At 32.7% G+C, this 27,509-nt stretch overlaps 1 protein-coding gene across 5 annotated transcripts; it reads left to right on the forward strand.

The window, feature by feature from the left end:
* The first annotated feature begins 1,953 nt into the window (after positions 1-1,953).
* Positions 1,954-27,509, forward strand: LOC107427228 (uncharacterized). Of its 5 annotated transcripts, none has more exons than XM_048481328.2 (40): positions 1,955-2,461; positions 2,550-2,631; positions 3,275-3,351; positions 3,949-4,048; positions 4,143-4,250; positions 5,469-5,585; positions 6,330-6,480; positions 8,777-9,024; positions 9,201-9,389; positions 10,942-11,018; positions 11,109-11,226; positions 12,629-12,712; positions 13,227-13,322; positions 13,432-13,533; positions 13,775-13,843; positions 15,665-15,760; positions 15,886-15,993; positions 17,077-17,190; positions 17,344-17,427; positions 18,512-18,640; positions 19,607-19,805; positions 19,907-20,047; positions 20,180-20,223; positions 20,430-20,513; positions 20,637-20,705; positions 20,791-20,867; positions 21,109-21,178; positions 21,518-21,667; positions 23,014-23,079; positions 23,248-23,392; positions 23,511-23,575; positions 23,675-23,740; positions 24,456-24,549; positions 25,079-25,115; positions 25,234-25,291; positions 25,514-25,624; positions 25,963-26,030; positions 26,592-26,658; positions 26,797-26,865; positions 27,240-27,509. In XM_048481328.2, exons 2-40 carry the CDS (start codon positions 2,587-2,589, stop codon positions 27,318-27,320), a joined length of 3,873 nt encoding a protein of 1,290 aa, XP_048337285.2. In that variant the 5' UTR covers positions 1,955-2,461; positions 2,550-2,586; the 3' UTR covers positions 27,321-27,509. The 5 variants fall into 5 exon arrangements, with proteins under 5 accessions (XP_060676138.1, XP_048337285.2, XP_060676137.1 ...); XM_060820154.1 differs by having other exon boundaries at positions 1,955-2,380; XM_060820155.1 differs by lacking the exon at positions 23,014-23,079 and having other exon boundaries at positions 1,954-2,461.

Genomic DNA, 27,509 nt, shown 5'->3' on the forward strand with positions numbered 1-27,509 from the left:
TTAGAAAGTCAATAACATCAAACTCAAAAATATTCTTAAAGTCAGTTATTTGGTTATGAAATATCAACTTAATTACCCTGCCAATGCAATAATTTATAAAATAAAAAAAAATAAAAAATAATACAGTAAAATACACTATTATACCAAACAAGATATTATTTTAAATAATCCTACACCAAACATAACATAGGTACAATATAATACATTTTAGTACAATCTAATTCAACATAACTTATACCAATACAATCCAATATTGTATACTAAACAAACCCTAAATGTGAAGAGGCCTATATAAGTCATGAATGGTGGACAATCTTGTCTACCTAAGCGCCACTTATAATATATATATATATATATATATATGGTCATATTATTATCAAAACATTCAAATAAAATTGTTATACGAACTTAAGTGTAGCTAAGGATATGTAGCTATTTTAAAATTCATGTATCTTTTTAATTAGATTTCTTTTAGATCTATATGAAAATTTTCAGTAGGATATTTTAATTATAAAATTATTTTATATATATATATATATAACAAGCATAAGTCCCATTGGATGAATCCCATCTAATAACTTAGAAGATTAGTTGAGAAAAGTTCATCATATCCTTTTGTATAGGTAAAAGACTTTAAATTTTTTTTTTCTTCATAATTTATATAGGGATATAAAGTTTCCAATTCATATTTTTGTAAAAAGGAAAAAAAATCCTTGGATTATTGTCAAATATAAAAAGCAAAAGAGTACTGATTTAGCTAATATGCTATATCCCCTATAAACCCTTAAAATAAAACGGTGACATGACTAATTTTAATGACATTAAAATATTGTTTTTTGGGTAACAAAATTAGATTTTTGATTTGGTAATATTATTATACAAAGTTTTTATCTTATTAGATACGAAATTAGATATACCTAAATAATTATTTATATTAAAAAGGTGTAGAAATATTAGGTGTCTTTTTACTTTTATATTAAAAAAAATAAAATTATTAGGTTGTTGGCACCATTAATTAGTTTTGGATTGTTCAATGGTTAGATAGGGAATATGATACTATACTTTCAAATTTAATACATAAAATTTTTCTTTTAGTGTTAAAATATGATAACTCAAACTCATAATTATTATTTGAAGAAAGCTTTTCACATAACCTTATAGACAATTTAATAGCAAAATAATTTAATCTATGTTTTTTGTTTGAAGGAATTTTTGTTATGATATTATATGGTTCATATATTAATTTCTATTTAATCTTTTATTTTTTTAATTACATCTTGTGAGTCGTAGCTTTTTTTTTTCTTTTTTTTTTTTGAAACAGCTTTAGATATGTGTGAAGTTTATTATATGAATGAACAGTAAAAGATAACAAGATGAGAATCTCTCTACTCTTTCTTGTTTTATTGTAATTTATATCTTCTGATCTATAGTTTTGATATATATTTTAGTTATATTTATATAAAAAAAAAACTTTCTAAATTAAAAATGTTAGTTGTCTTTGATATTATGAGCAAAAAGACAAAAAAAATAAATAATAATTATATCAAATTATTAGCATAGGTCACAACAGCATTTACGATCTACATACAAAAAGTCTCCAATCTTATTTTAAAAATATAACTATTTAATGCTCTATAATATGGATCCATAAAAATTATGCTTGTTATATTAAACTTTATCCCACTAGCTTATTAATCCAATAATTTACTCTTAGCCCCCAAAAAAAAAAAAAAAATAATAATAATAATTATTAAGTCAAAATATCCCCTTTACAACACTTTTAATATTGGCTTCAAAAAAAAAAAAAAAAACTTTTAATATTAATTAATTTATTTATTTTAATAAAACATTGGGATCACTTTGCTCCCGCATACTACTTTGTATTATCCGGATGGCCAAGATGTGAATTTGTGATTTTCAGGACACATTACCTGAAAAAAAAAAGAGAGAAAAAAAAAAAAAAAAAAAAACAAAAAGAGTTGGCTTCTGTTTTCAGCTAGCCTTTGGTTTCTGTTTTGTGCAGCATAAAAACCCTAGGTGAGAGAAAACATAAAGATTCAAATCGCTCTCTTCCTTCATTCCATTTTAGTAATTTGGAAAAGACTGAGTTAAAAAGAGTTTGGAAGATTGCTTCTTCAATATACGTTCTCGCCGGAATTTCTAAGTCCCCGGCATTTCGCGGGCGAGAATTTCGTCGGTTCCCGATGACCGGCGACACGATTTCCGATGGAGCATCATGGTTCTAAATAACGCTGCCGTTTTGAATTAAAAAAAAAGGGGGAAAAAAAATTGACGTTGCGTGTCGGCTTCTAAATAAATTTCAACATTTAGTTAATGAAGTAGGTGTGCGGTGGTTATGAGCTGCAGGGGATCATAGCCAGTAAGTAAATATCTTTGTTTGACTTTTTGGTCATTATTTGTGCCTCTGCGAGAAGAGACTTCGCGCAAAGACTAATACTACGTATGATTCTCACTGTTCTCTTTTCGTTTTTACAATTTTTTTTTTAAGGAAATTTCTCACAAACTCTTCTCTGGTTCCCAAAATCCAGATTGCCCATCGGGGCTGTTTTGATCCGGAAAGTGAAAATGGCGTCCTTGCTGGGTTTTCTTCCTGCTATATATTTATTACAGGCAAAAATTCGTTCTCTTTTTTCATTTTGTTTGCGCTTTTTGTTTTTTGTTTTTTTGTTTCTCGTCACCCTTTGCAAGTAGCTAAGAGTTGCTCAAAGATTTTTGTGTTTCGATGATCAGAAGAATGAGAATCGGCAAGCGTATTAATTTGTAATGGGTTTTGGTGGATGGTATTAAGTAGTTGAATCAAAGGGACATAGTTCAGAAATATTGTAATTTTCTTTTTTCTTTTTATCATTTATTGGCTATTAGATGAATTACTTGGTTTGTGGACTAGTTTAATATAATAATCTTGTTAGTTAAGCTGTTAAGGAGGATGAACATGCTTATAGGTAAATTTAAATACAAATTGTGAAGTATCTATTTAAATTCACATACAAGTTGTGAAGTATTTTTCTTTTCTTTTTTTCCTGCAAAACAGATACTTTACGACTCGTATCTGAATTTTACGTATAAATTTACAGGGAGATAGAGATCGGTTCGAGTTGTAAAACTGTTAATAGTTATTGAATATTGTCCTAAATCTTAGCTGCTTTGATGATAATTTATATTTGGTTATTCAAATGATGTTCATTAAGGTTATCGGTGGTTTCCATGTTCTGCACTTCGGTTTTGTTTAACTTTGGTAATTTTTCTGCTGTAGGTTATTTTCTTCGCATCTTTGCTGGTTGCAGAGAAGACAAATCCACCAGTTTCTTTGAATTCTGATGCCCCATTAGGGTATGGTCAATACGCATCATCACCTTTTTTTTTTTTTTTTTTTTTGGTTGTCTTGGTTCTAACTTTTATTACAATGTAAACCAATAATAGCTTTTGGTAAGTTTTAAGTAAATCTTGATTTCTACTTTATCTTCAGTGAGTCATGTTTACTATGGTTTTCATTTTTGGTAAGCTGACTTGATTGAAACGGAGGAGTTCTTTACTCTCAGCTCACTGCAAGAGCTGGTTAATTTTATATTATTTTTTTGTTTTTCGTTTCAGGATTGGTCTTTTAGTAGCTCTACCATCGTATTAATTTAGAAGGTGTCTCATATGTTTATAATAATTACAACATCTGTGTACTGCACTAAAAAAACCATACACATTGAACTCCCCTCCTCCTTTGTCATGCTCAATAGTGACATTACTATCTATTGTCTGCTCCATAACAGTGTTAGTATCCATCACCCTTATTTCTCATTTTTTTGTGAATATGTGTTGCTTTATCAATGGCAATCTGGCCAAAGCCCTAAAGATGATTATTTTTTCATGTGATTGCTGATTTGATTTGCTCTTCTTTCTCATATACAATGAATAACATAGTTTGTCTGCTGTCAGGGAAAGGCACTCAGAAGAATATTGTGCAATGTATGATATATGTGGAGCACGAAGCGATGGAAAACCTCTGAACTGCCCGGATGGTTCCCCTTCTGTCAAGGTATATAGCTTGTGAATAGATATGGTTTCATGTGCATCTAAAATTTCTACTTCATTGTTTGTTTGATTGGTTTTATGAACTATATGCTTTGTAGCCGGATGAGCTATTTTCTGCGAAAATCCAAAGTTTGTGTCCGACATTGAGTGGAAATGTCTGTTGCTCAGAGGCACAATTTGAGACGCTGAGGTCGCAGGTTCAGCAAGTAAGCACTCATTTACCATGTTCTAATTAAATATAGATACTGGCATTTAATCCTGTAGATTTGTGCACATAAGATTATATCCCTCTGTCAAAACATGAGTGTTATTTTTTCTTTTTTCTTCTTAGATTTTGTGAGAAAAATATAAGGATACAGGGATCCACATAACTTGTATCCTTCATGCATGAAAGAACATTGATTGACATATTGTGAGAAAAATATAGGTTTGCTTTGCTTGGTTTATTGAAATTCGCTTTGCTATAGTTATATGCTTCTCTTAAGTAAAAAATTTGTATGGCTTTTAGGCTTTGTTATGTGATTGAGTACCTCAAGAAACTGCTTTTATTTTGGGTCCATATTTGCATATTAATGTTCAGGTAAGTTAATGTACTATCTCAAAGAAGTTAAAAAAGATGTATTGGTATTAGGATTTGCTGCTTTTTTCAAGTCAATTATAGTTCTAAAGTTATGGTATAAATAGTTATTTTTATTGGCATATCGTACTTATGGGTGATAGTGGTAGTATGTGGAGCTGGAGTTCCTTTTAGTTTCCAGTTTGATTAGATACGTGCTTCCTGGATCACAGAAATGTATTGCAATTCAATTTCCAATATATGCTACATAAGTGGGAAGGATGGTAACTTTTGTTTGAAAACTTTTCTTAGAGTTCATAATCTACAGAAATTAATAAAATAATTTTGATAAAGTCAGGATATGCTAACTTTGATGAATTCCTGATGCATTGCTATCCACATTTAGTAAGGTGTATAATCCAAACTATATGCCTCACCACACGTGGATAGGCATGCATCTGGATTTTATTGAAGTTAGGATATCTTGATGTAAAAATGATTGAATAATAAAATGCAGGATGGACAATCTTCTTGATATTGCAGCTTGTGAAAAAAAAAAAAAAGAAAAAAAAAAAAAAAGAAGAAGAAAGAAGTGAGTACTCATTTGACATATTATTATGTTATCCTTTCTGCCTGCATTTTATGAGCTCTTTTTAGGACAGCTTTTTTTGGGTATTTCATTTTTTAATTTTGTAATTGAATGTCAATTGCTATTAGTTGATGTACTTTGTTTCATGTTGTTGGTAAAGGATTCCATGATTTGCACTTTATATCAGTGACATCCTATTGCTTGTTTAAAGAAGCCTGAAGTGCCTCATCCGGTAAATATTCATATAGCCAACTTGTAATGTATGCAAATCTATTGCAGGCAATTCCTTTTCTTGTGGGCTGTCCAGCGTGTTTGAGGAACTTCCTAAATCTTTTTTGTGAGCTTTCATGTTCTCCAAATCAGAGTCTGTTTATCAATGTGACTTCTACCTCCCAGGTCAGATTTACTATTTATTGCTATTTAAGGCTTGTGTTCCGTCATGGGTGATTTGTGGTGCATTTAGATTTTATTCTTGTTGTTAAGATCCTGTTTGTTTGAATACAGGTTTACTGGGGATAGGGCTTGCATATTTCTTTCAAGTAGTTGAGACTTATAGTCTTCTTTGGAATTTTGCAAGTTTTGTTTGAAATTTTGCACTCTCTGATTTCACGGATCTGTTTCCACCTTTTCCTGGATACAGCAATCACTCTTAACTTAATTTTGAAACTGAACATAATGAACTTGTTTATTAATAGTTTCTTCTCCTCAAGACCTGAGGTTCAAAACCAATTTTTATAATATATGCATATATATTTCCCATGTAACTTGTTTTATTAATTGCTTTGTATAACTTTCTTTGATGATGCAAATAGCCTGAATATGCTGTTGTTATTTGTGAAATGGTGTTGTACCATTTTGGCAATTTTGTATCTGGTTATGTTATTGCATACTTGAGACAGGAGACAATTTGCTTTTAGCGGGTCATCGCTTTCTTCCATATTTAAGTTATGTTGTTTGTAACAAAATGATTTTTTTAAATTTTTTTTTTTTTTGATTTTTGCTTTTTCAATGATTATTAAATCTTCGAACTGTGATTTAGTTTCTTATTTGATATGGTGAGTTATAATTTGTGACTTACATTTTTAGTATTCTCATTATCTTTATTACTGTCACTATCATCATCATTATCGTAATTTTCAGGTCGAGGGAAATACAACTGTGGATGGTGTTGATTATTACATAACTGATACTTTTGTTCAAGGACTGTATGACTCCTGCAAGGATGTAAAGTTTGGGACTATGAACACGCGGGCCATGGAATTTGTTGGTGGTGGTGCTAACAGTTTTAAAGGTGACTTCAATAACATGGATGTGGTTTATAAATATAAAATTTAACTATTACGTTGCCTTAGAAATCATTTGCTGGTACAAGTCCAATCTGACTCATTACAGGTCTTGGAGCCATTTATCAAATTGGGTAGACAAAGTACTAAGTTTAGTGATTTCCATCCATGTGATTACTCTATGTAGGAACCAATTTAGGTGATGAAGCATAGGCACTGGCTCTGGCCTACATTTGTTCTGACTCAGCATCATTTCCAAGACATTTTACTTCCGATCACAGTCTTCATTATCAACTTGTCAAATAAGTATTCTGTCATTGTTTTGCTTCTTTCCTTTCGGTTTATTCACTGTTTTAGTTGCATTTGAGTGGATATTCCCATTATTACATATCAAACATTAACATTGTGATGTTAAATTGTCACTATTCCCAAAATTTTAAATTATTAGGAAGTGGCTTGATGTTGGACCCTGATGCAATAGAAGAAGAGGACGAATGATTTTGATGAATGGGGCGAGAAATAGAAGAAGGATGGAGAAATAGATGAAGGGGATAAAATTTAATTAAGTGGGAGAGAAAAAGTTGAAAATTAGAGAGGGAAAATAGAGAATCCCCTTTGTTTAATAATCTATAATCTCAATAATCTGTCTAATAGAGCCCTAGGAAGTTCTATTTATTACTAAGTCACCAATTTGAAGAGGGAAACTTAAGTAAACATGAACTTAATTCTACTAGAAAACTAAATCAAACTATTTTTAGTCGAATATTTAATGAAGCATAATTATTAATAAAACTCCTATCATAGTTTGTTTTCATGATTCCCCTTGGATATAGGAATTTGGTTTTGACGTGTTAAAAAGCTGAGGCTGTAACTTCAATCTTTATCATAAATCAACAATTGGAACATTAAGATTGACTTTATTTGTCTATGCTTACCCTTGATGGAAGAAATGTAACAATCTGATAATTGTGCATTTCATCAATAGATAGAATAACTTAACTGACACTCTAGGAATTTCATACAGAGAATGGTATGGAGATACCACTGTTGAAGATGACAAATGGCTCAACAAAGTCAAAAAAAGAATCTTCAAACTTGGTCTGACCAATGTCAAAACGGGAATGCATCAAGGTATACTACCTGAAAAATTATTCACAACCAAAAGGGGATCCAGGAGGCCTAGATAACAACAAATGTCCACCACACTGAAGATTCATCTATAGTTAAAATTTGTAGACAATTGCAGTACAGATTATTAGATGGGAATTCAAATGGTTTAGCAATTGGACCAATGGCTAGGGCAACTGATTAAAAGGACAAATGGTTCGGGTATGTAGTTTCCTTGTTCAGGTGGTAAGACAATAAGGAACAAATCGAGGCATGACATGCACAAGTTTATTATCTTTATTGACAGGTTGAACTTCAATGTAACAAACATTAAGATTATGAAAGTGAAGTTGTTGAATTAACTTCAATGGGTTTAGGAAATTAGGACTCAAAAAATGAATATGAATGAAGTCGTGAAACAAAAAGATCAATGAACTGTCTTGTAAAATTCTTAGAAGGAAATTGAAGTGAAATTAAAGTGTTGGAACAAAGAGGTGACAGAACTTTGTTTGGTGGAATAATGGAGTGGCAGGTCAAAATAGTGGGCTTAAGTATATATGTCAAGCTGACACAGTAGACTGTTTTATTACTCAGTGGAGCTATGGCCTTTCATGTGAAAAACAATTAATTAAATGAAATAGAGAAAATTAATTAACAGAAATTGGGAGAGAAATTGGGCCTACATGAAATGTGTAAAGCAGCTAATTAATAAAAGCAGAGTTTAATAGGATTCAAACACAGGCTAGAGATAATTAGGTTATGATAGCATGTTTATTTAACATTGTTTCCAAAAGCTTTGAGCTATTGGTACATGATCTGACATTGTATATCAAGCTAACAAATATACAGTTTTGATGGAGGTCCTTGACCGTCTCTTCAATAATTTTGATCTCAGTGTTGATCTGTATACTCCTATCTGTTACGCATGTGTAACCTTCTTCTCTAGTGGGCTTGTGGTACTCAAATGTGCGAGCAATTTGTATTGGTGTTGCCAGTTAAGTAGAACTAACTTGTTTCTTTCTGCTTATGCTGTAACTTTTAGGTTACGATCCAAAAGCTTAACTCTTCGAAATGGGCCTAATTATGTATGTCAAGCTAGCATAATAGATAGTTGACAGTTTTAACAGTAAAGTAGCAATTTTTATGCTTGGTAATATATTTTTTTCTAAGATCTAGTGCTCGTATTTTCATTTACAGAATGGTTGGCATTTATTGGTGCAAGAGCAGACCCTGGCCTTCCTGGTTCACCTTTTCCCATCAGCTTCAAGAGAAGTGTTTCTGAGTCATCTCCAATGGAGCTAATGAATGTGTCCGTTTATTCATGTTCTGACACTTCATTGGGCTGTTCATGTGGTGATTGCCCATTATCTCCTGCATGTTCTAATCCTGAACCTCCATCTCCATCTGAAAAAGAGTCTTGCTCAATCAGAATTGGATCTCTTAAGGTTGGAGTTGATGCGATATAGATAAGTTTAAATGATCTTTTTAATCAGTTCATAGGTTTGAGTATATTTCACCTGTTTGGTTCTTAATTGATGTCACAAAGCTATCAGTTTTCTGTTGAGGCATAAGCCTTTTGGTACTTGTTAACAACCTTGGTGCTCCTGATTGATGAATGCAGATTAGATGCATTGAATTAGCAGTGGCCATTCTGTATATAATTCTGGTCTCTGCATTCTTTGGATGGGGTTTGTTTCATCGGACATCAGAAAGGAGGAGACCCACGGCTAGCATGGAACCACTTTTGAATGTCATGCATGATGACTTCGACTCTGATAATCTGCAGAAGGATGAGAGCCATATCACAGAAGTAAATTAACTTTCTACTTTTATTTTCAGGATACCATCATCATCATCATTATTATTACTACTATTATTATTATTAGTAATCCCTTCCAGATATGGTCAATTAGGATTATAAATTATGTGGTGTCTTTTTGTAGCAATTCATGATTTCAAGATGGTATTTGTGCTTTATTTTTCTTCTCAAATCACATATCATATGAAACTCTTGCAAACTTCATGGGCCTTCCCACCTCCACTTATGTGCTATATATTTCTTGTTTAATTCTGTTTTTCATTAACTTACTCCTATATAGGTATAATTGTGCCTTCTATATTTTATTTGCTGTTCTTTAGGCCTCTAGTGTATGATTTTGCTTCTGAAATTTTGTTGTAGTTGGGTATTTCATGTCCCATCTTGGGTATTTAGTCTATAATTTCTAAATTTTATGACCTATACTGTAGTTAAAACTTTTGAAACTTATGAATGAATAGCCAGTGAATTCAACATGGTGGTAAATTACTTGAGTTCAAATGTTTGGTGAGCTAAAACATCCTGTATAAGGCTCTAGGTTGTACGAATTTGTATAAACTTGGGATTGGGATGCTAAAATATAGTGCCACACTTTAGGTTGCATGTGGTTTGTCTATGGTTGTTGAAATTCCGTATTGGCTATAAACTGCACTTTGGTATGTTATATAAGTAAGCTTGGAATCTGAAAGGTTACCTTTTGCTAGGCTTTTGGGTGAAGCTTGGTGGGTAGTAATACAAGCTTAATATGAGCTAATACATTCAATTCTTTTAGTACATTGGTGCTGTGTAACTTAATCTCAGCAAATACATGGATTGATAATAATGGCTAAATTAAAATTAATGATTACAATAGGACCTGTAGTATTAGCAGTATTACAGACATTAATAATTATATCAATAATAGTAATATTAAATTTCATCATTATTATGTGAGATTTTTATTTTTAATATAATAACTTAAATAATATCATATAAACTTTAAAAAAATAAATAAATAAAAAAAATATTTATTGTATAGTATGTTTATGTAACAAGCACAATATAGCTAATCTGGAGTCTTAATCTGATCCAGTATTGTACATAGCATGATTGATGGTACAAGATACTATAAAACAGCGTTGTACCATATGGTATGGCCCAATAGAAGCAATAAAGTATAACCAACATGCCAAACAAACCCTGAGATTATGTCGATATAGAGGACAGAATCATGGCTTTTGCCTTATTTCTATTGACCCTATTTTAAGGATTTGGGTTCAAGTCGTAGGTGTCTGGGTGGTTTTGTACCAATTCATCATGAAACACAATTGTCAAAACATCAAGCATCTGGTATAGCAATATAAGTAGGCAGCTGCTTTGTTTGGTGACTGTATTAATTATTTGCTGAAGGCTTTTAAATTACATGAAGGAGTTATTTTAAGTCCAGCATAACTGACTCAAGATATGTTTATGTTGGTAAATACTCTAAATATTTGCTTATGTTCATTTCTGGAATAGTTTCTAAGTTATTTTTAAGTCTTTCCCTTTTTTGTTTTAATTATTACAGGTGCCTGATTTGCTACCTTCATTTAATAAATGGATCCAACTGTCTGTAGTTCAAGGATACATTTCAAACTTTTTCAGGTTAGAAACTGTCAAGTTGCTTTACTTTGTATCCTGTATAAACTTTATAAATTATTACTTATTTATTTGTTTATTTTTATTTTGCATCAGGACTTATGGGAAGTGGGTTGCTAGAAATCCCACTCTCGTGCTTTGTTCCTCGTTGGCGATTGTTCTTGTGCTTTGTCTAGGTCTAGTTTTTTTCAAGGTGGAGACACGGCCTGAAAAGGTATCATAATCTCTGATACTTTCTTGCGGCATGGAAAAAGTTTTTGTTGTAACAAACTGGCAAATGTTTTCATTTGGATCAGAACAAGATTTGTTCTTGTGATCTCTTTTTCCTTGTTTTGGCAACACTTGTCGGTAGTTTGTTAAATGAAATTCATCAATTCTATGTTCTTCTCTTCTCAGTCTCTCTCATGAGTCCATGACAGTTCATTATGCTTGCACATTTTGAGCCAAAAGATTCTAAGACCCAATCTAGTTGGTACTGTTGGATTAAATGTGTGGTTTTCACCTCCAAAAATGAAATCTTTTATTTCCTTCCCATCTATTTGCTCCCTGAAATAGTTTTCCTTGTCGTAAAATATAATAATTCAAGCTTAGAAACATTCATATTGTTTGGTTTATAATTTGCATCATCTACATTTTATGCTATATGCCTACACCGTACACTTATATATGTGCATGCATGTTCCCATGCACATGCCCAAGGTTGGATGAAAGGTCTTTCAATAGTTTTATGTAATATATAGGGAGGTAGAAGCATAACCAAACAAGGATACTGCGATATTTTTCTTAAATCTTTATCTTTTTTATTTTCTTGTTTTGCCCTCTTGGTTATTGTAATGAAATTTTCTTAATAAAGAAGCTTTGATTGATTGAGGACTATGGTGCCTACTAAATTATAGATGTTTAGTTATTATCAATCCTAAAAGCTTAAGCAATTAGGAAGTGGAACAAGTATGTCTATTAAGCTAATGTATCACATACTAATATCTCTCTCATGAGTAGGCTTGCAGGATTGGTAGAAACGAGTTGGCGCCTTATAGATGTTTATTACTATAGATTCCAAAAGCTTAAGCTATTAGGAAGTGGGATCAACTACGGCTATCAAGATAAAATACAGATATCCTAATATTCTCTTGCATGTGAACCCCCACATAATAACCATAACAATTTTTTGTCTTACGAACTTCACAAAGAGTAAGTGGAAATGGAGTCACCAGGGTTTGAACACAGGAGACAGGACCATAAAGACAACTTGAACTCATACCATTTTGTGTCACCATCACTCCCAGAGCTTAAGCTATTAGGAAGTTGACACAGCTACGCATGTCAACTTAATATGAGGATGCACATACTAATAATAGAATTGAGTGAAAAATTGATATACTAAAGGGTATCTCAAGAAACTTATATTGTGAAATTTATTTATGATAATCTGTACTACTATATGTTGATAACTTGTTGTTTATACAAGTTTTGCTCCTTTAACAGAAAAAAAACAGCAACTTCTATGTTATGTGGGCTTGCTAAGTTACAGAATGCTGGTTGATTCTAACTTTCATGTCTTTTTGCTGCTCATTTGGAGAAATGAATTTGCTGAGGTTTTATCTATACTGTTGCAGCTGTGGGTAGGTCAAGGGAGTAGGGCAGCGGAAGAGAAACATTTTTTTGACAGTCATCTTGCCCCCTTCTATAGAATTGAACAGGTATCAGTATTATTTTTAACTTTTAAGGTGTTAGTTTCTTAACCTATGATCTTATGGGACTCTCCCTGTATAACTAGCTGATATCTATGTTTTTCCAAGGGGAAAGAGTTCTTTTCTTTATCTTTTCTTTCGTGGTTAAATAACTAATTCGCTTTTGATTGTTTTTAATTAGAAATATGTCATTGGTTGCTGATAAATTCATAAGTTTTATAAATGTCCCTTTTTTTTTTTCTCTCTCCTCTATATGTGTTTTTGAGGATTCCTTGTCCTCTCATATACCCCTTCATCGACTTCCTTTCAATAAAAGGTTGTTTCTTAGATATTTGAATGTTTCCATGATTTGGGGAAATATGGATATTGAATCTTGGTTTTCTGTGTGATTTGCAATTATTCTGTTCTTTTTTTTTATTTTTTATTTTTTCTTTTTCAAAATCATTCACACTCGTCTTCATGTGATATGTGTTCTTGAAATTTTATGAAAATTTATGACATATCAATTGGTATTTTCTTTCAGCTCATAGTAGCAACCATTCCTGATTCTAAGAATGGCAATCGGCCCGGTATTCTTACAGATGATAATATTCTGTTACTTTTTGATATGCAGAAGAAGGTATCATCAAGTGCATGGTGTTGCTTCTCAATAATCATCTAGTTCTTATCTAAATTCTTGTTTTTAGTATCTTGTATCTGTATTTACACAATTTACTCAATCATGACAGGTTGATAAAATTAGGGCAAATTATTCTGGCTCAGTGGTATCTCTAACTGACATTTGCTTAAAACCTCTTGGGGAGGATTGTGCTACTCAAAGCATTTTGCAGGTTTGTGTTATTCTTTTTGTAACTTTGTACATGGTGGAATGTATTTTTGTTTGTCGTGTTAAATGTTAAACACGGTTGGATAACAGACAAGGCTTAGAGCAATACTTTTCCTACTGGTTTTGCTAATGTGATTTTGGAAATAACATGTAATGCCCTCAAAATTAAGTCATTAGGTTCAAATTATAGTATCTACTTTTTAAGTTTTGACACATTCATTTTGTTTACCTTCTCTTGTTGATAGTATTTTCAAATGGACCCTGATAATTTAGACAACTATGGAGGAGTAGAACATGCAGAGTATTGTTTTCAGGTAATTCTGCTAACCACATTGTTTTTACTATCTAGATGCTGGTTGTTTGAAAACTAATAGATTCTTTTTCGATTTTTTCATATCTAATATCTATACATCCAACTCATTCTGCAGTTCAGTTTTCAAAGAAGGCATTTTCTTATAGTGGTAAATTATGTATTAAAAGATGACACAATTCTTTAGACGTCATTGACTGCAATTGTAATGACTGACCAACTTGGCATGTGCCTGTGTACGTGGAGAAATATAAGGAGAATAAAACAACATCCCTAACAAAAGTAGGAGCATATGCCTATCAGAAACTTCTTCCCTAAGCAAAACCACACATACCTTCATAACTCTTTGATGATCGATTGTTGATGCATAGTTTCATAAATAGTTAGAAACCTCCAAAAAGAAATTAGAAAAGGACTAGAACTGTGCAAGCTTGAGGACTATAGTATACAGGAGAATTTGTATCAGCTACTCGAACTATTTAGGGCTAATCACTGTCTTCTGCAGCTGTCATCAGGATAGGATAACTAGGTGAGAGCAGACTTATTGAGGTTTACAATGGAAAAAAATGCTAAAGTTGCTGTCTGGATGTAAAAGAAAGTAGGTTTATCTTGTAGACCACGTTGGTCACAGACTAGGCGTTAGTATGGTACTAAACTTCTGCTTAAGAGAGCCTAAGAATCTAATAACATTTAGCTAGCACACTTTTGGGTGAGTCTTTGTGGGTCGTTATATAGGATTTGGTTAGATGTGGTGGCAGCAAGTGAAGGAGCAGGATTTGACCTTGGGTTTGTGGACTGCAGATCAGGTTGCAGCAGGATGGATATATAATATTATCAAAAAAGTTACCAGGTTTGCACAAAATAGACTAGCTGTAGAAACCAGGATGGATTCTGCAGAACATAACACAGCTCCGGATGCAGTCCACTTGCAGAAATATAGATGAACTTTGGTTCTGTCCACAGATCTAGAGATAGGATAGGAAGTAGGTGAAGAATCAAATATGCAACTATGAGGTACAGGATGTTAGGATTAAGTTGATAGGTTAGGAAAGTTGGCTGGAGGTTGGTGGGCAGCTGAAACCTACAGAAATAATGCATCATGCTGTGTTTTTTCAGAATGGAGGATTTTTATAAACATCAAGCACTAGACACAGAATCAGGTAGAGCGGTCATATGAACATCAAAATTTCACCATCCCAGCAGTGTGAAGAAATTGTGAAATTTGGGCATAAACAGGAGCAGGGACGATGGCTGGCAGCTAGGTTCTTTATTTATTTAGTTGTTTTATTTTTATATTTATTTATTTGTTTATTTTTTTCTTTTGGAAGCTAGGGCTTTTTAGGATGGCTGCAAAGGCATGAAAACAGATCCTAGTTTCTATTGCTTTGTACCAAATTCTAGAACAAAGGGAGAAAAAATCGAAGAAAGAGACCAGTACTCCATTAGCGGTTTCACAGATTTATACTTATAGGTTTGACAATAAAATTACAAATATGCAGCTTATAAATAGTAGTAACACAATTAATGCTTTTAATGTATACAAATGGAAGCATGCTTGTGCTTTTGTTTCCACATGTTTTCCTTTAGGAAAATTATAATGTTTGAACAGCAAAAAGGCAAAAAGGGGAGGGGGGGAAGAAAAAAAAAGAAAAAAAAAAAAGGCATTTTTAAAGAATATTTTCTAAAAACAATAGGAAGCACACTGTAAAATGTGTACTTATCTGTGGTGTGTCTAAATCTTATTATTGTTGCATTATCATTTTATTTTAGTTTTTACTTGAGTATTGAATAATTATTTGGGTGCCCTGCATATTCCTACCTACAGCATTATAGTACTGCAGAGACATGTATGAGTGCATCTAAGGCTCCGCTTGAACCAGTCACTGCCTTGGGAGGATTTTCTGGAAGCAATTATTCAGAGGTAAAATAATCATCCCTTGTCCAGTTTTTTTTTTTTTTTTTTTTTTTTTAAATTTTTTATTTTTTTATTTTTTTCTCCTCTCTTTGTATGTATATATTAATGCTATGATGATTCTTGAATTTCAGGCTTCAGCATTTATTATCACCTACCCAGTTAATAATGCGGTAGACGAAGGAGGCAATGAGAATGGGAAGTCACTGGCTTGGGAAATGGAATTTATCAAGTTAGCAAAGGTTTGAACACTGTACATCTTTTCTTATTTATGATTGTTTTTGTACATCTTGTCCATGACCATTTTTCGATTATATACAATACTTGATGCAGTTTGTGTCGTCCAATTCCTTTTGGTTATGCCTTTGAACTCCCTTGTCATTGTCTACTTGATGAATATTGTGTTGCTGATTGTGTATTGTTAAGTTACCCCTATTCTCTAAAGCTTAAAATGTTAGGGTGTGGGTTCAATTATGTATGTTAAGCTTACATAATAGAGAATAAATAGTTTTAAGATTCCCCTCATGTGTAGGCCTGCCCACTAACAGAAAGAAAATAATTCGGCAATTAACAGAGGGCAAAAGTTCGGTTACATGTGTGGAATCATGATTAATAGAAATGGGGCCCTTTATGTATGATGTTAAGTTCATACAGATGTAGTAGACTGTTGGTAATTTGTATAAGTTTCTTGGATGTACGTCGAGCCAATTAATTTCTTTATTTTGTACAAGTATATTGGATACTGCAGAGTCTTAAGAAATATTTTGGAAATTAGTTTGTAAATTGAAAAATTCCTTAGGATCAGTTTTATTTCCATTTTGTGTAATCTTCAAATTCTATATATCTATATATATGTTCATTCATTAATCAAGAACTTGGGGAAGGTTTCTCCCATATGTTTCTACTTCTTATTAAGATGATAACCCTCTTTGGTAAATTTGATTGGTCAAAGATGCCTGCAATTAGCGTGGAAGAGACTTCAAGGATCTCAATGGAGCAATATAGTTGTTTGGTTAATATTTCATTTAAAATTATAAATATTATCTTGCATTTTGAAGCAATGGTATTCTAAGATTTCCCCATCTTTCTCTGTCAAAACACTTCATGCTCCTTTACATGTATCATAATAATTTATGAGTATGATTCTTTGCATACATGCTTGTCTTTTGCACATTTTTATATTGTTTGCAAATTGTGACTACATGCTTTGCATATGATCATGCTTCGTCTTTTATTTATCGAAGACTATAAATAAATAATTAATTATTTAATTCTTTAATTGTTCAGTTGTTGTAAAAATTTATGCACTTTGAAATTGATGACAGGAGGAGCTGCTGCCTATGGTGCAATCTAGCAATCTTACTCTTTCATTTTCATCGGAGAGCTCGATTGAGGAAGAGTTGAAAAGAGAGAGTACTGCAGATGTTATAACAATAGTTGTATGTCAGTTAGACATTTGAACGCATATGAATAGCATATTAATCATTTGCTTTCCACTAGCGAACTAAACTGCTTGACCGTTTTAACACATGTTATCGATACTAGTGTATCTCTTTACTTATATTCCTCTTTCATGTTTGACACTATATCAGGTAAGCTACCTGGTGATGTTTGCTTATGTATCAGTTACCTTGGGAGATGCACCTCAGTTATCTTCTTTCTACCTGTCATCCAAGGTACGATGTTATTCTGACTTTAAGTTAATGCTTAACTTGTATGTGTGACAATCTTTTAAAAAAAGTGCCTCTCAAGGAGTGTCACAGGTTAGTTGTTAAAATGTAGGCTTAGAACCAGAAAGCCGAGACATAACCCTTGGGAACTTTGGATGCCTTCTGTACTGAAGCATAAGCTTCTTCTTCTTCTTCTTCTGCTTCTCTTATTATTTTATATTTATTTTTTTATAAGAGTTACTGGCCTTCCTCACTACCCTTCCTCACTACATCGTACATTGCACATTGAACTGCTACTGTCATGAGGTACATGGTGTACAGTGGGTGAAGAGAAAAAGGAAAGCAGTGTGAAAAGGAATCTGCGAGTGAAGTGGAAGAGCAAAAGTGATTGAGAAGTGTAGAATAGGTGTGTGGATTAAATTGGAAGGAAAAGAAGTTGTGCACCCTAAAAATATGTTACAGGATAATTTCACCATGGTCCTAGATGTTTTTAGATCATCTGTAAAGTTCCAGATAATTTCATGCATGTATGAAGTCTAGGTATGTAATAGTATGAATCCTAATATGTAGCTAATTATCTAAGCATCAATGGAATTTGTAGTTACCTTTGTTGTCCAATTGAAAAACCATGAGGAGAGTGGAAGGATGTTGATAGCTGGTTTGTATGGAAAATAAAAAGACGAACTTGTAAAGGCTTCGACAAAACAACTGGATATGTGATAAACACAACTAGTTATCTTAGCAACTGTTTCGCTAGAAAATTTCGTGCTTATGAATCTTAATCTCCCTGATACTTCTCCATTAATATCAGCTTATGATGTGATGAATACTTTGTTTAACACCTTACTGTCTTGTTGAGTTATGTCCTTTTCTCATTTTAGAGAATGAGTTATGATGAAGTTAGTATAGAACACATACATGTATGCTGGTATTTATTTATTTTCATGTATGCAAGCGTATATGCCATATTTATCTATGTCCCTCCCTTATTTCGTTCTATTAGTGTGTTTTGTTTTATTGCTATTTTAGGTTTTCAGATGCTTAGACATGAGTACTTTGTGCTACTCATTTTTTTTTTAATGGTTTCCAGGTGCTGCTTGGTCTTTCAGGAGTTGTACTTGTCATACTTTCGGTCCTTGGATCTGCAGGATTTTTCAGTGCCATTGGAGTTAAATCTACATTAATCATAATGGAAGTTATTCCTTTCCTGGTTCTGGCTGTAAGTTAATTTAAGTTTTGAATGCTAGTGTTACCAATGTTTTAATTGGGTTGTTCACTTGTTGAATTTAGGTGGCATCATTGTACAATGAGATGTATCCCAAGTTCCTATTTTCTCTTAATTTGCTACTTGAGTTATATTTTGATGAATGAATCAGAGCAAACTGGTTCTAGCTAAATATTAACCTTTATAGCTTTATACACAATTAATAATATGAATGTGCATAAGCTATTTTATTTTACATGCATCTCATTAATAAATTGATGCTATGCGTCAAATGTTTCCAAATTCACTCATATTCGTTGCGCACCATACTTATCTACTCTGGAATTAATAACTGTTATTGTCCTCCTTGTAAGAATTGTCACTTATCTAGAAATGATAAAATACAGCAATGAAAATGTATAATTACTGCTGAGCCATATATCTCTGATTAGAGTTGTACACTTGAAGATTTGTTTTTTACTTATTTAATTTATTTATTTTTTAAAGTTCTTGGTAAAGTAAGGAAACTTCTCTGTCTTTCCTTATCCATTTTTCCTATCATATTTACTTTTAATAACTTCCATTTTCTTTCTTTTTTCCCCTAAACCTAGAGTTGGTAGTTTCTCCACTTCATGATTCTTTGGAACTAAAATGTATTTGTATATTATTTTATTTTTTCAGTTTCCCTTTTCAATATATTTTCATATATGTCCTTTTAATTGATAAAATTAAAAAAAAAAAAAAAATTGCTAAGTGGAATGCACATTTGCGGTTAATTCTTCTCCATCTAAACACTATTCAGAGTTATGTTCAACCTCAGTCCATGTCTTTTGAATGGGAGTACAGATTTTGTCCCGTGCTTTGTGATAATTGTTTTTTCTTATTTCTTTGCCATCAGCAACACATGATTGTTTTATTGTTTATTTACGCAATATATATATATATATACACGTATATATTTTAATATTTTTGGTTATTTAGGTTGGTGTAGATAATATGTGTATACTGGTACATGCTGTGAAAAGACAATCCTTGGAGTTACCTATAGAAGAAAAAATAAGCAATGCACTAGTTGAAGTTGGGCCATCCATAACACTAGCTAGTTTGTCTGAGATTCTGGCATTTGCAGTTGGAAGCTTCATTCCTATGCCAGCTTGCCGAGTCTTCTCCATGTTTGCAGGTCAATAAATGCTTTCACTTCAGATACAATTTATGTTGGAATTCTGCTTTGCTTTAATGTTTTTCGGTCTTTTTACTTGTTGGGTGTTTTTTTATTGATAGCTTTGGCTGTGCTATTGGACTTCATTCTACAAGTTACTGCTTTTGTTGCGCTTATAGTTTTTGACCTTTTAAGAGCTGAGGATAACAGGATTGATTGTTTTCCGTGCATAAAAATTCCTATATCTACGGAGCCAAATGAAGGTATTCTTAAACATAATGTGCATACATAATTCCTTACACTATGGTATACATTTTGGTATCCAGTTTATATATAAATACATTTCTTATCTTATCTGTATATTGGTATGATTTCTTATTAAAATCGAATTGTAGGAATCAATCAGAGAAGAGCTGGATTGCTGGCCCGATACATGAAGGTAGGTTTTTGAATTGAATGGAAAATTATGTTTTAGGAGACATCTCTAAATTTGTTGATGTTGCCAAAACCCGACTGTTTATCAATTGGATGGCAACTGTATAGTCTTTTTTAATATCTTGCATGCTGATAATTTCGTAAGAATAAACTTGGATATCTTCAATATCTGTTGCCTCCAAATAACTCTCTTTTGGTGCTTCATTTTAGGAGGTTCATGCACCCGTTCTTGGGATTTGGGCAGTAAAAATGGTTGTCCTTGCTGTCTTTTCTGCTTTTACTCTAGCAAGCATTGTGAGTTGCTCATTGGCTACATACTTCCCTCTTTACAATCTAGTTTTCTAGTTTTCTATTATTATTATTAAAAGAAAGAATCTAGTTTACAAATTTCCAGCATTTATTTAAAATTCTTTACAGGCATTATGTACTAGGATTGAACCTGGTTTGGAGCAAAAGATTGCTCTTCCGAGGGACTCTTACCTCCAGGTTCCCCATTGTTTTATTGTAATTTTGTACTATTAAGTTCTAAATTCTTTTCTTACTTTCCTATCACTAACATTTTCTGTGTCAGGGATATTTCAATAATATCTCAGACTATCTCAGAATTGGACCACCATTATATTTTGTGGTTAAGGATTACAACTACAGGTATCTGCTGAAATGATGTTTATTGCCATTTATTTATTTGGTTATATGATATATGAAATTCTACTGTTAATAAAATTCCACATGTTGACAGTTAAGCTTTTCACTTCACTATAGGTGTTAATATTATATGTCAAATTCTGTTGTAAATAAAGTTGCCATCTTGACTTTTAAGCTTTTCACTTTGTTATTAGTTTATTTGGAGTAATAATTTGCGTTGCCATCTGGTTTGGCGGTTTTGTAGCTTGGAATCAAGACATACGAACAAGTTATGCTCCATCAGCCAATGTGATTCTAACTCTCTCTTAAATGAGGTAATAGATTGGATCAGTTCCACTTCTTGCTTTTAGATGAAAACTTTTCACTATAACCTGTTAAAACATAAAATAATCTTGCATTTAAGTTACATGTAGATTATACTAGAGATCCATAATTGCTGCATCTCTGTAGTATGATTTCTTCTACCTTGTATTGTTTGATTGCTTATTTGGCATGTGTATACTGTTCTGTCAGTTTGTCTTTATGATTGATGTGCTGTTAATGTGAAACGTGCCTGCGGAGCTGAATTAAAATTTTCATGTACGTCACAGGCTGGAACTATTTTTTACCCCCTCAATATGTGTTATTTCATATATTTTTATGTTCTGCTGCAGATATCAAGAGCATCGTTAACACCAGAATCAAGCCATATTGCTAAGCCAGCTGCCTCTTGGCTCGATGATTTTCTTGTATGGCTGTCACCAGAGGCTTTTGGTTGCTGTCGAAAGTTTATAAATGGCTCTTACTGTCCACCTGATGATCAGGTTGTTTCAATGACCTTCTCTTTTATTTTTATTTTTTCTGCATTTGGAATTTGGAACTTGAGGGATCTTTCTTACATTGAGTGCCTGTTGCATTGGCCTAGTATAAATAGCTGCTTTTACTTACTAAATATTTAAGTTTTCAGTTTGATGGAAACTTAATATGGCATAAAAGCTCTGGTTATCTTCTTTTTCTTCTTGTTTTTTTTTTAACTGCACAATAGAAAAGTTTATTTATTTGTTTATTATTATTATTTTTTTTGCAGAGTTTCCATGTATTTTCCATTTTTTATACAAACTTTCCTTAAGTTTTCACTTTCTTTGCAACTTTCTCCCTTTTTAGCATAAAATATAAAAGTTGATTCATTTTTTAAGAAAGAAAAAAAGTAGCCAAACTAATAATATGCACCATTTCAAGGATTTAAACTAAAGTAACTAGCGTTTCCAGTGATAAAATTTCTGGCATTGGGTTGTTGATGTCAAATTTTCTAAGTCTCCAATTATATTATGTTAATACAGAATGAAATCAAGCATCTTATTACTTGGATTTTTTCATCTTCTCGGTTATAAATTTTGTCTCAATCTTATATTTTATGTAAAAGGGAGAATTTGCCAAAAAAAGGCAAAAAAAAAAAAAAAAAAAAAAAAAAAAAAAAAAAAAAAAAAAGAGAAGAAGAAAAGGAAAGAAGAAATTCAAAGGGAATTGTGTAAAAGGTGAAAATACAATGGTGAGTCTGAATGGTCCATTCCTATCTATATAGGGTGAACTTATATGTAGGAGGGGAAGTATTAAGTTTTTTTGTGTTGGGTGTATATATATATATATATATACACACACACATTGTCAGAACCTGGATTTAATTTATAAAAGTTGGGTTTATTGGTAACTTAATTATGGTGGACATTGTAAACTTCCTAGGTTATGAACTACATATGCAAATGCTAATGCTCATAAACACTTATCTTATGCACTTTTATATCGTTAGATTCCTATGCACATAGATATATTTTTATATGCACATCTATTAAGTGCCTTCTTACTTCTCGCTGAAAATAGTTTATGGATGGACTATAGAGAAAAATATGTTTGCATGTAGATTTAACTTGCAAAAATCTCTTTCAGCATTTTTACATTGATCATTTATGTGTGAATGCACGAGTTACAATTTCATATGAAAGGTTATAAATGTCATGCTTGCATTGATCTGCCATAAGTTCTTGATGTATGTTTCTTACATTAACTGGTGAGATGCTTTGATATTTTCTTTCATTTTCCATTTACTATATATATATATATATATATATATATATTCTTAGATTACTGAAGGAGATTCTTTCTTTTTCTCTAGCCACCTTGCTGTGAACCTGATGAGGGATCTTGTGGCTTAGGTGGAGTATGTGCAGATTGTACAACTGTAATGCCCTTATTCTCTATTCAACGGAAATGTTTTAAAGCTCTGTTTTTACCATATGCAATTTGTTACATTCTATTTTGTGTGCTAAATAGTACTTAAGGCAATTAGGACTTTTTTTCTTTTGGTCTAGAAAGAGGACCTGCTTCTAACATTTTAAATTGGTAGCAGTGCTTTCGCCACTCAGATTTGGTTAATGATCGCCCATCTACAACCCAGTTTATGGAGAAGCTTCCATGGTTCCTCAATGCATTGCCATCAGCTGATTGTGCAAAAGCTGGCCATGGGGCTTATACCAATAGTGTCGATCTGAATGGTCTGTAAGATTAGCAGTCTCCTCTTTATATCTATGTGCAAAATAAGACCGATCTTATATTTGTCATTGTGCATGCTGTGATTAAAATTCTATGAGCTTCCAAAATTTGCTTCCTCAGGTTATGAGAGTGGAGTTATAAAAGCATCTGAATTCCGTACTTATCACACACCACTAAATGAACAGGTATGGAAATGTATTAACTGATACTAGAATTCTATTGATAATTTCTGAGCACAAATTATGCTGAGATTCTTGTGTTTTTTTTGACTTTCATATTGTCAGGGTGACTATGTCAACTCATTGCGAGCTGCAAGGGAGTTCAGCTCAAGAGTTTCTGATTCTTTGAAGGTTTATTTCGTCAACCAGTGCTATTGCCGTCATTTTTAACTGGGATTTTAACCTTCCAAAGTGCTCAGGCTGTGTAGGCATAACATGTTTTTGCTTGGGTGACTAGTTAGTGTTCAAATGATATATAAGTTGCAACTGAATTTTTACAAATCAAGCCGTAGAGTGGTTGAGCCAATTTCTTTTCAATTGAGTTGAGACTTGAAAATTCCATTTCGAATGCACTAGAGCTAGTCACTTCTCTTATCTTGTGCACGAACTTTAACTGCATACTCCCTGCTTAGACTGGAAGAAACTAGGACCAGTGTAGATCCGTTTTTCTTCTTTGACAATTTATCCTGTGATGTTTCTTAACCATTTGAGCATGTTGGTGAAGAGAAATTCTCATTAACGTAAAGAAATACAACCCTAATATTTATGCTAGAGTAGCCAGTCCACTATTCTAGGAAATAAGAGGAGAATCCCACAAAGATAGGAATCTCAACAAACTAGGAAAGTAACTAATTAGTAATCAGTCAATAACTGATCCTATTTATTAGGAAACTAAATAATAAATCCTAATCTACCAGACTACAAAATAAACACTTTCCTGTTGTATACAAACTATTCAGCTCCTTTCTACACATTTCTTAACTAGTTTGTTCATCATGTTTCTCAGTTACAAACAACATTCTGATATAGATCCATATATTATACTTACAGTGTTTCTGTGGTGCAGATGGATGTCTTTCCATACTCGGTATTCTATATATTTTTTGAGCAATATCTAGATATATGGAGGGTTGCCTTGGTCAACATTGCCTTAGCACTGGGTTGGTATTCTTAAACATCAAACTAACAGTACTTTATAAGTGTACGTATGTATATATATATATATATATATAGATTTGGAGATGTGTGCATATCCAAGCTATATGTACATGTGGGTGTGGGACAATGGCTATGTACTATGAAGCTATCCTTCATACCTTAACGCTGTTTTCCATTTGTCATTCTTGTTGGACATGCTAGTTCTGTTTTAAAATGATCATGTTGTCTTTTAGGCAGGTTACTTCTTGAATGATAGTGATGGTCAAGTTGTGCGCATTCTAGTAGTTAAGTTACTTTGATCTATTGGAAGTCATCTGGTGGTTGTTTTATTCCCATGAAAGGCAACGCCTTAATGTCAGTTACATTTTCAGGAATTTTTGTGTTCTCTAGTTGTGCAAGTTTTATTACTTGTGACAGAAGAACTGGTATTGTGATGGGTGGCACTTTCTTTGTTAACATTCTTTGTTATATTATTAATAACTCGTTGACATTTATTTATTTTCTTTTTTTGGTGGCTCTCCTGTGTTTCAGGTGCTATATTTATTGTTTGCCTGCTTATAACTTCCAGGTGTGAATTCTTGTTGAACTTGGCTTTTATACCTGCCTGTTTAGACTAAGTATCTATATTGGAAGTCGGTATTTTTTCCCCTTCTGAAAGTTGTATTGTATTTATTTGTTTGTGGCAGTTTATGGAGTACAGCAATCATTTTACTCAATCTGGCAATGATTGTTGTGGATCTCATGGTATAAGTTTTGTTTTTATTTATATATGTACAATGGATAAATCTTTCATTCCTGTCATATTTATTATGTGACTTTATGTGCCTTCTTTTGTTGTTAATTATTCTATAAAATTGCTTATTTTTTGTTTCAACCATTTATTAACCTTTCTCACCTGTTCAAAGAGGAACTAACTTGCTTAATTGGATTCAAAGAGGAACTAACTTGCTTAATTGGACTTTTCAGGGTGTAATGGCGATTCTGGACATCCAGCTGAACGCAGTCTCTGTTGTGAACCTTATAATGTCTATAGGGATTGCTGTTGAGTTCTGTGTGCATATCACTCATGCTTATTTGGTTCGTATTAACACAATTTGTACTGTTTTTTGACGCTCAATTTCATTGATTTTGTTCTTGGAGGAGGCAATGGTCATTTTCTGGTGGGGTGGTGCATTCTTTTCTGGAAAAGGAATAAGTAAATAAATAATTTAACTCTATATTGTTGATCATGCCTATCAAACTGGTTGTGTTGTTGATCTCATTAATTATATTGGGGGAAAACATTCTCTATTTAAGCTTGAGATATCCTGTGAAGTCCTTTAATGTCATTTGGCCATTGGCAACATCCTAGTAGCAAATTGTACTGGGTTCTCATAATTTGTTACTATTTAACTGACTACGTGACACTCTTGTAGGTAACTCATGGGGATAGAAGCCATCGTGTGAAAGAAGCTCTAAGTACCATGGGAGCATCTGTCTTCAGGTTAACTATGATAATCATTGTTTCTTCTAACTTTTAGTTGTGAATGGTGATAATATTCGAACTTGGTAGAACTTCATGGTGGAGCTGAATCTGCTTCTGAGTGGGAAGTGCCTTATATTGATAAAGAATGCAAAATGAATAAAAAAAATGTTTCATTCATTTTGAGTATAATAATCATGCCTGAAGAAAGAATGCAAATGATAAGACGAATTACATGTGTAAAGTAATATGTATGGACATGTATACAACTGGTCACTTAAAAAGAATTATATATACAGTTCAGCATTCATCAAGTATGGATGATGCTCAGGGAAGAACTGGGTCTTAGCATGGATTCGTTAGTGATCGGAAAGGTGTTTAGGATTGAAATTTTCTTGTCAGTTGTTACACAACCAGTTATCCTAAAATTAAGCTTAAGATGTTAAGAGAACTTTGGCTTTCATTTCTGGAAACATTGTTAATTTCTTTGGGTAGAGCAGTGAATGTCATCATGAATGCTTTAGTAACAATTTCTACCTTGTTCTTGGTATTTTTTAATCTATATTTCACTTGTTTTGGCAGTGGAATCACTCTTACAAAGCTAGTTGGTGTGATCGTCCTTTTCTTCTCAAGATCAGAACTTTTTGTGGTCTCTGACCTCTCTTTCTCTCTCTCTCTCTCTCTCTCTCTCTCTTTTGTATTTTATTTTATTTTTTATTTTTAATTTTTTTTTTAAATGCTTCTGATATTAAGATCAAGGATTAAAAATAGTTCTTTGGCCTTGCAGGTTTATTATTTCCAAATGTACCTGGCTTTGGTTCTTATTGGGTTCTTGCATGGACTTGTATTCTTACCTGTAAGTTTATTGAATTTCCTCCAACACAACCCTTACATGACACCCTTGTATCTTTATCATGCTCCTTTAAAAACCCTGTTTTGGGGAGCTTGCTGCAAAGTTCACTTTCTATTTTTACACAATAGTTCCATTATTATTTGCTTATGTAAGATAAAACTATGGTTAATGAGGCAAAAGACTTGCTGCTAACCTCAATGGTTGTGACCTGTTACCTGTAATGGTTGCTTAATTTTTTAAGGCTATTGGATGGGAAATTTTACCATCCACTAGGGCATGGTGAAATAATCATGCAACACCTTGCTGGATGTAAACATTCCTCAAATGAATCTTATTAATTTTGTAAAATGCATGGGTTTTGTTTTTGTGGTTTGTAGGTGGTGTTGAGTTTGTTCGGTCCGCCGCCGAGAAGTGCAATAATCGTGAAAGAAGATGAATCTTCATTTCAAATGAGCTGATCGTTAGAGAGGTATGGCCATCGTTCCAGCGCAAAAAGAGTGTTTACTCTCACATTATGTACGGACACAAAAATAAAAATTGAAATGTGATTCACCACACAACACAGAAAGTTGTATGACCATGATATCTGTCCTAATTTGATATTGTACAGTCTGATAAATTTTATGTACATATTTGTCTCACTTTTA

The sequence above is a fragment of the Ziziphus jujuba genome, chromosome 9 (assembly GCF_031755915.1).
Source record: "Ziziphus jujuba cultivar Dongzao chromosome 9, ASM3175591v1".
Classification (NCBI taxonomy): Eukaryota; Viridiplantae; Streptophyta; class Magnoliopsida; order Rosales; family Rhamnaceae; genus Ziziphus; species Ziziphus jujuba.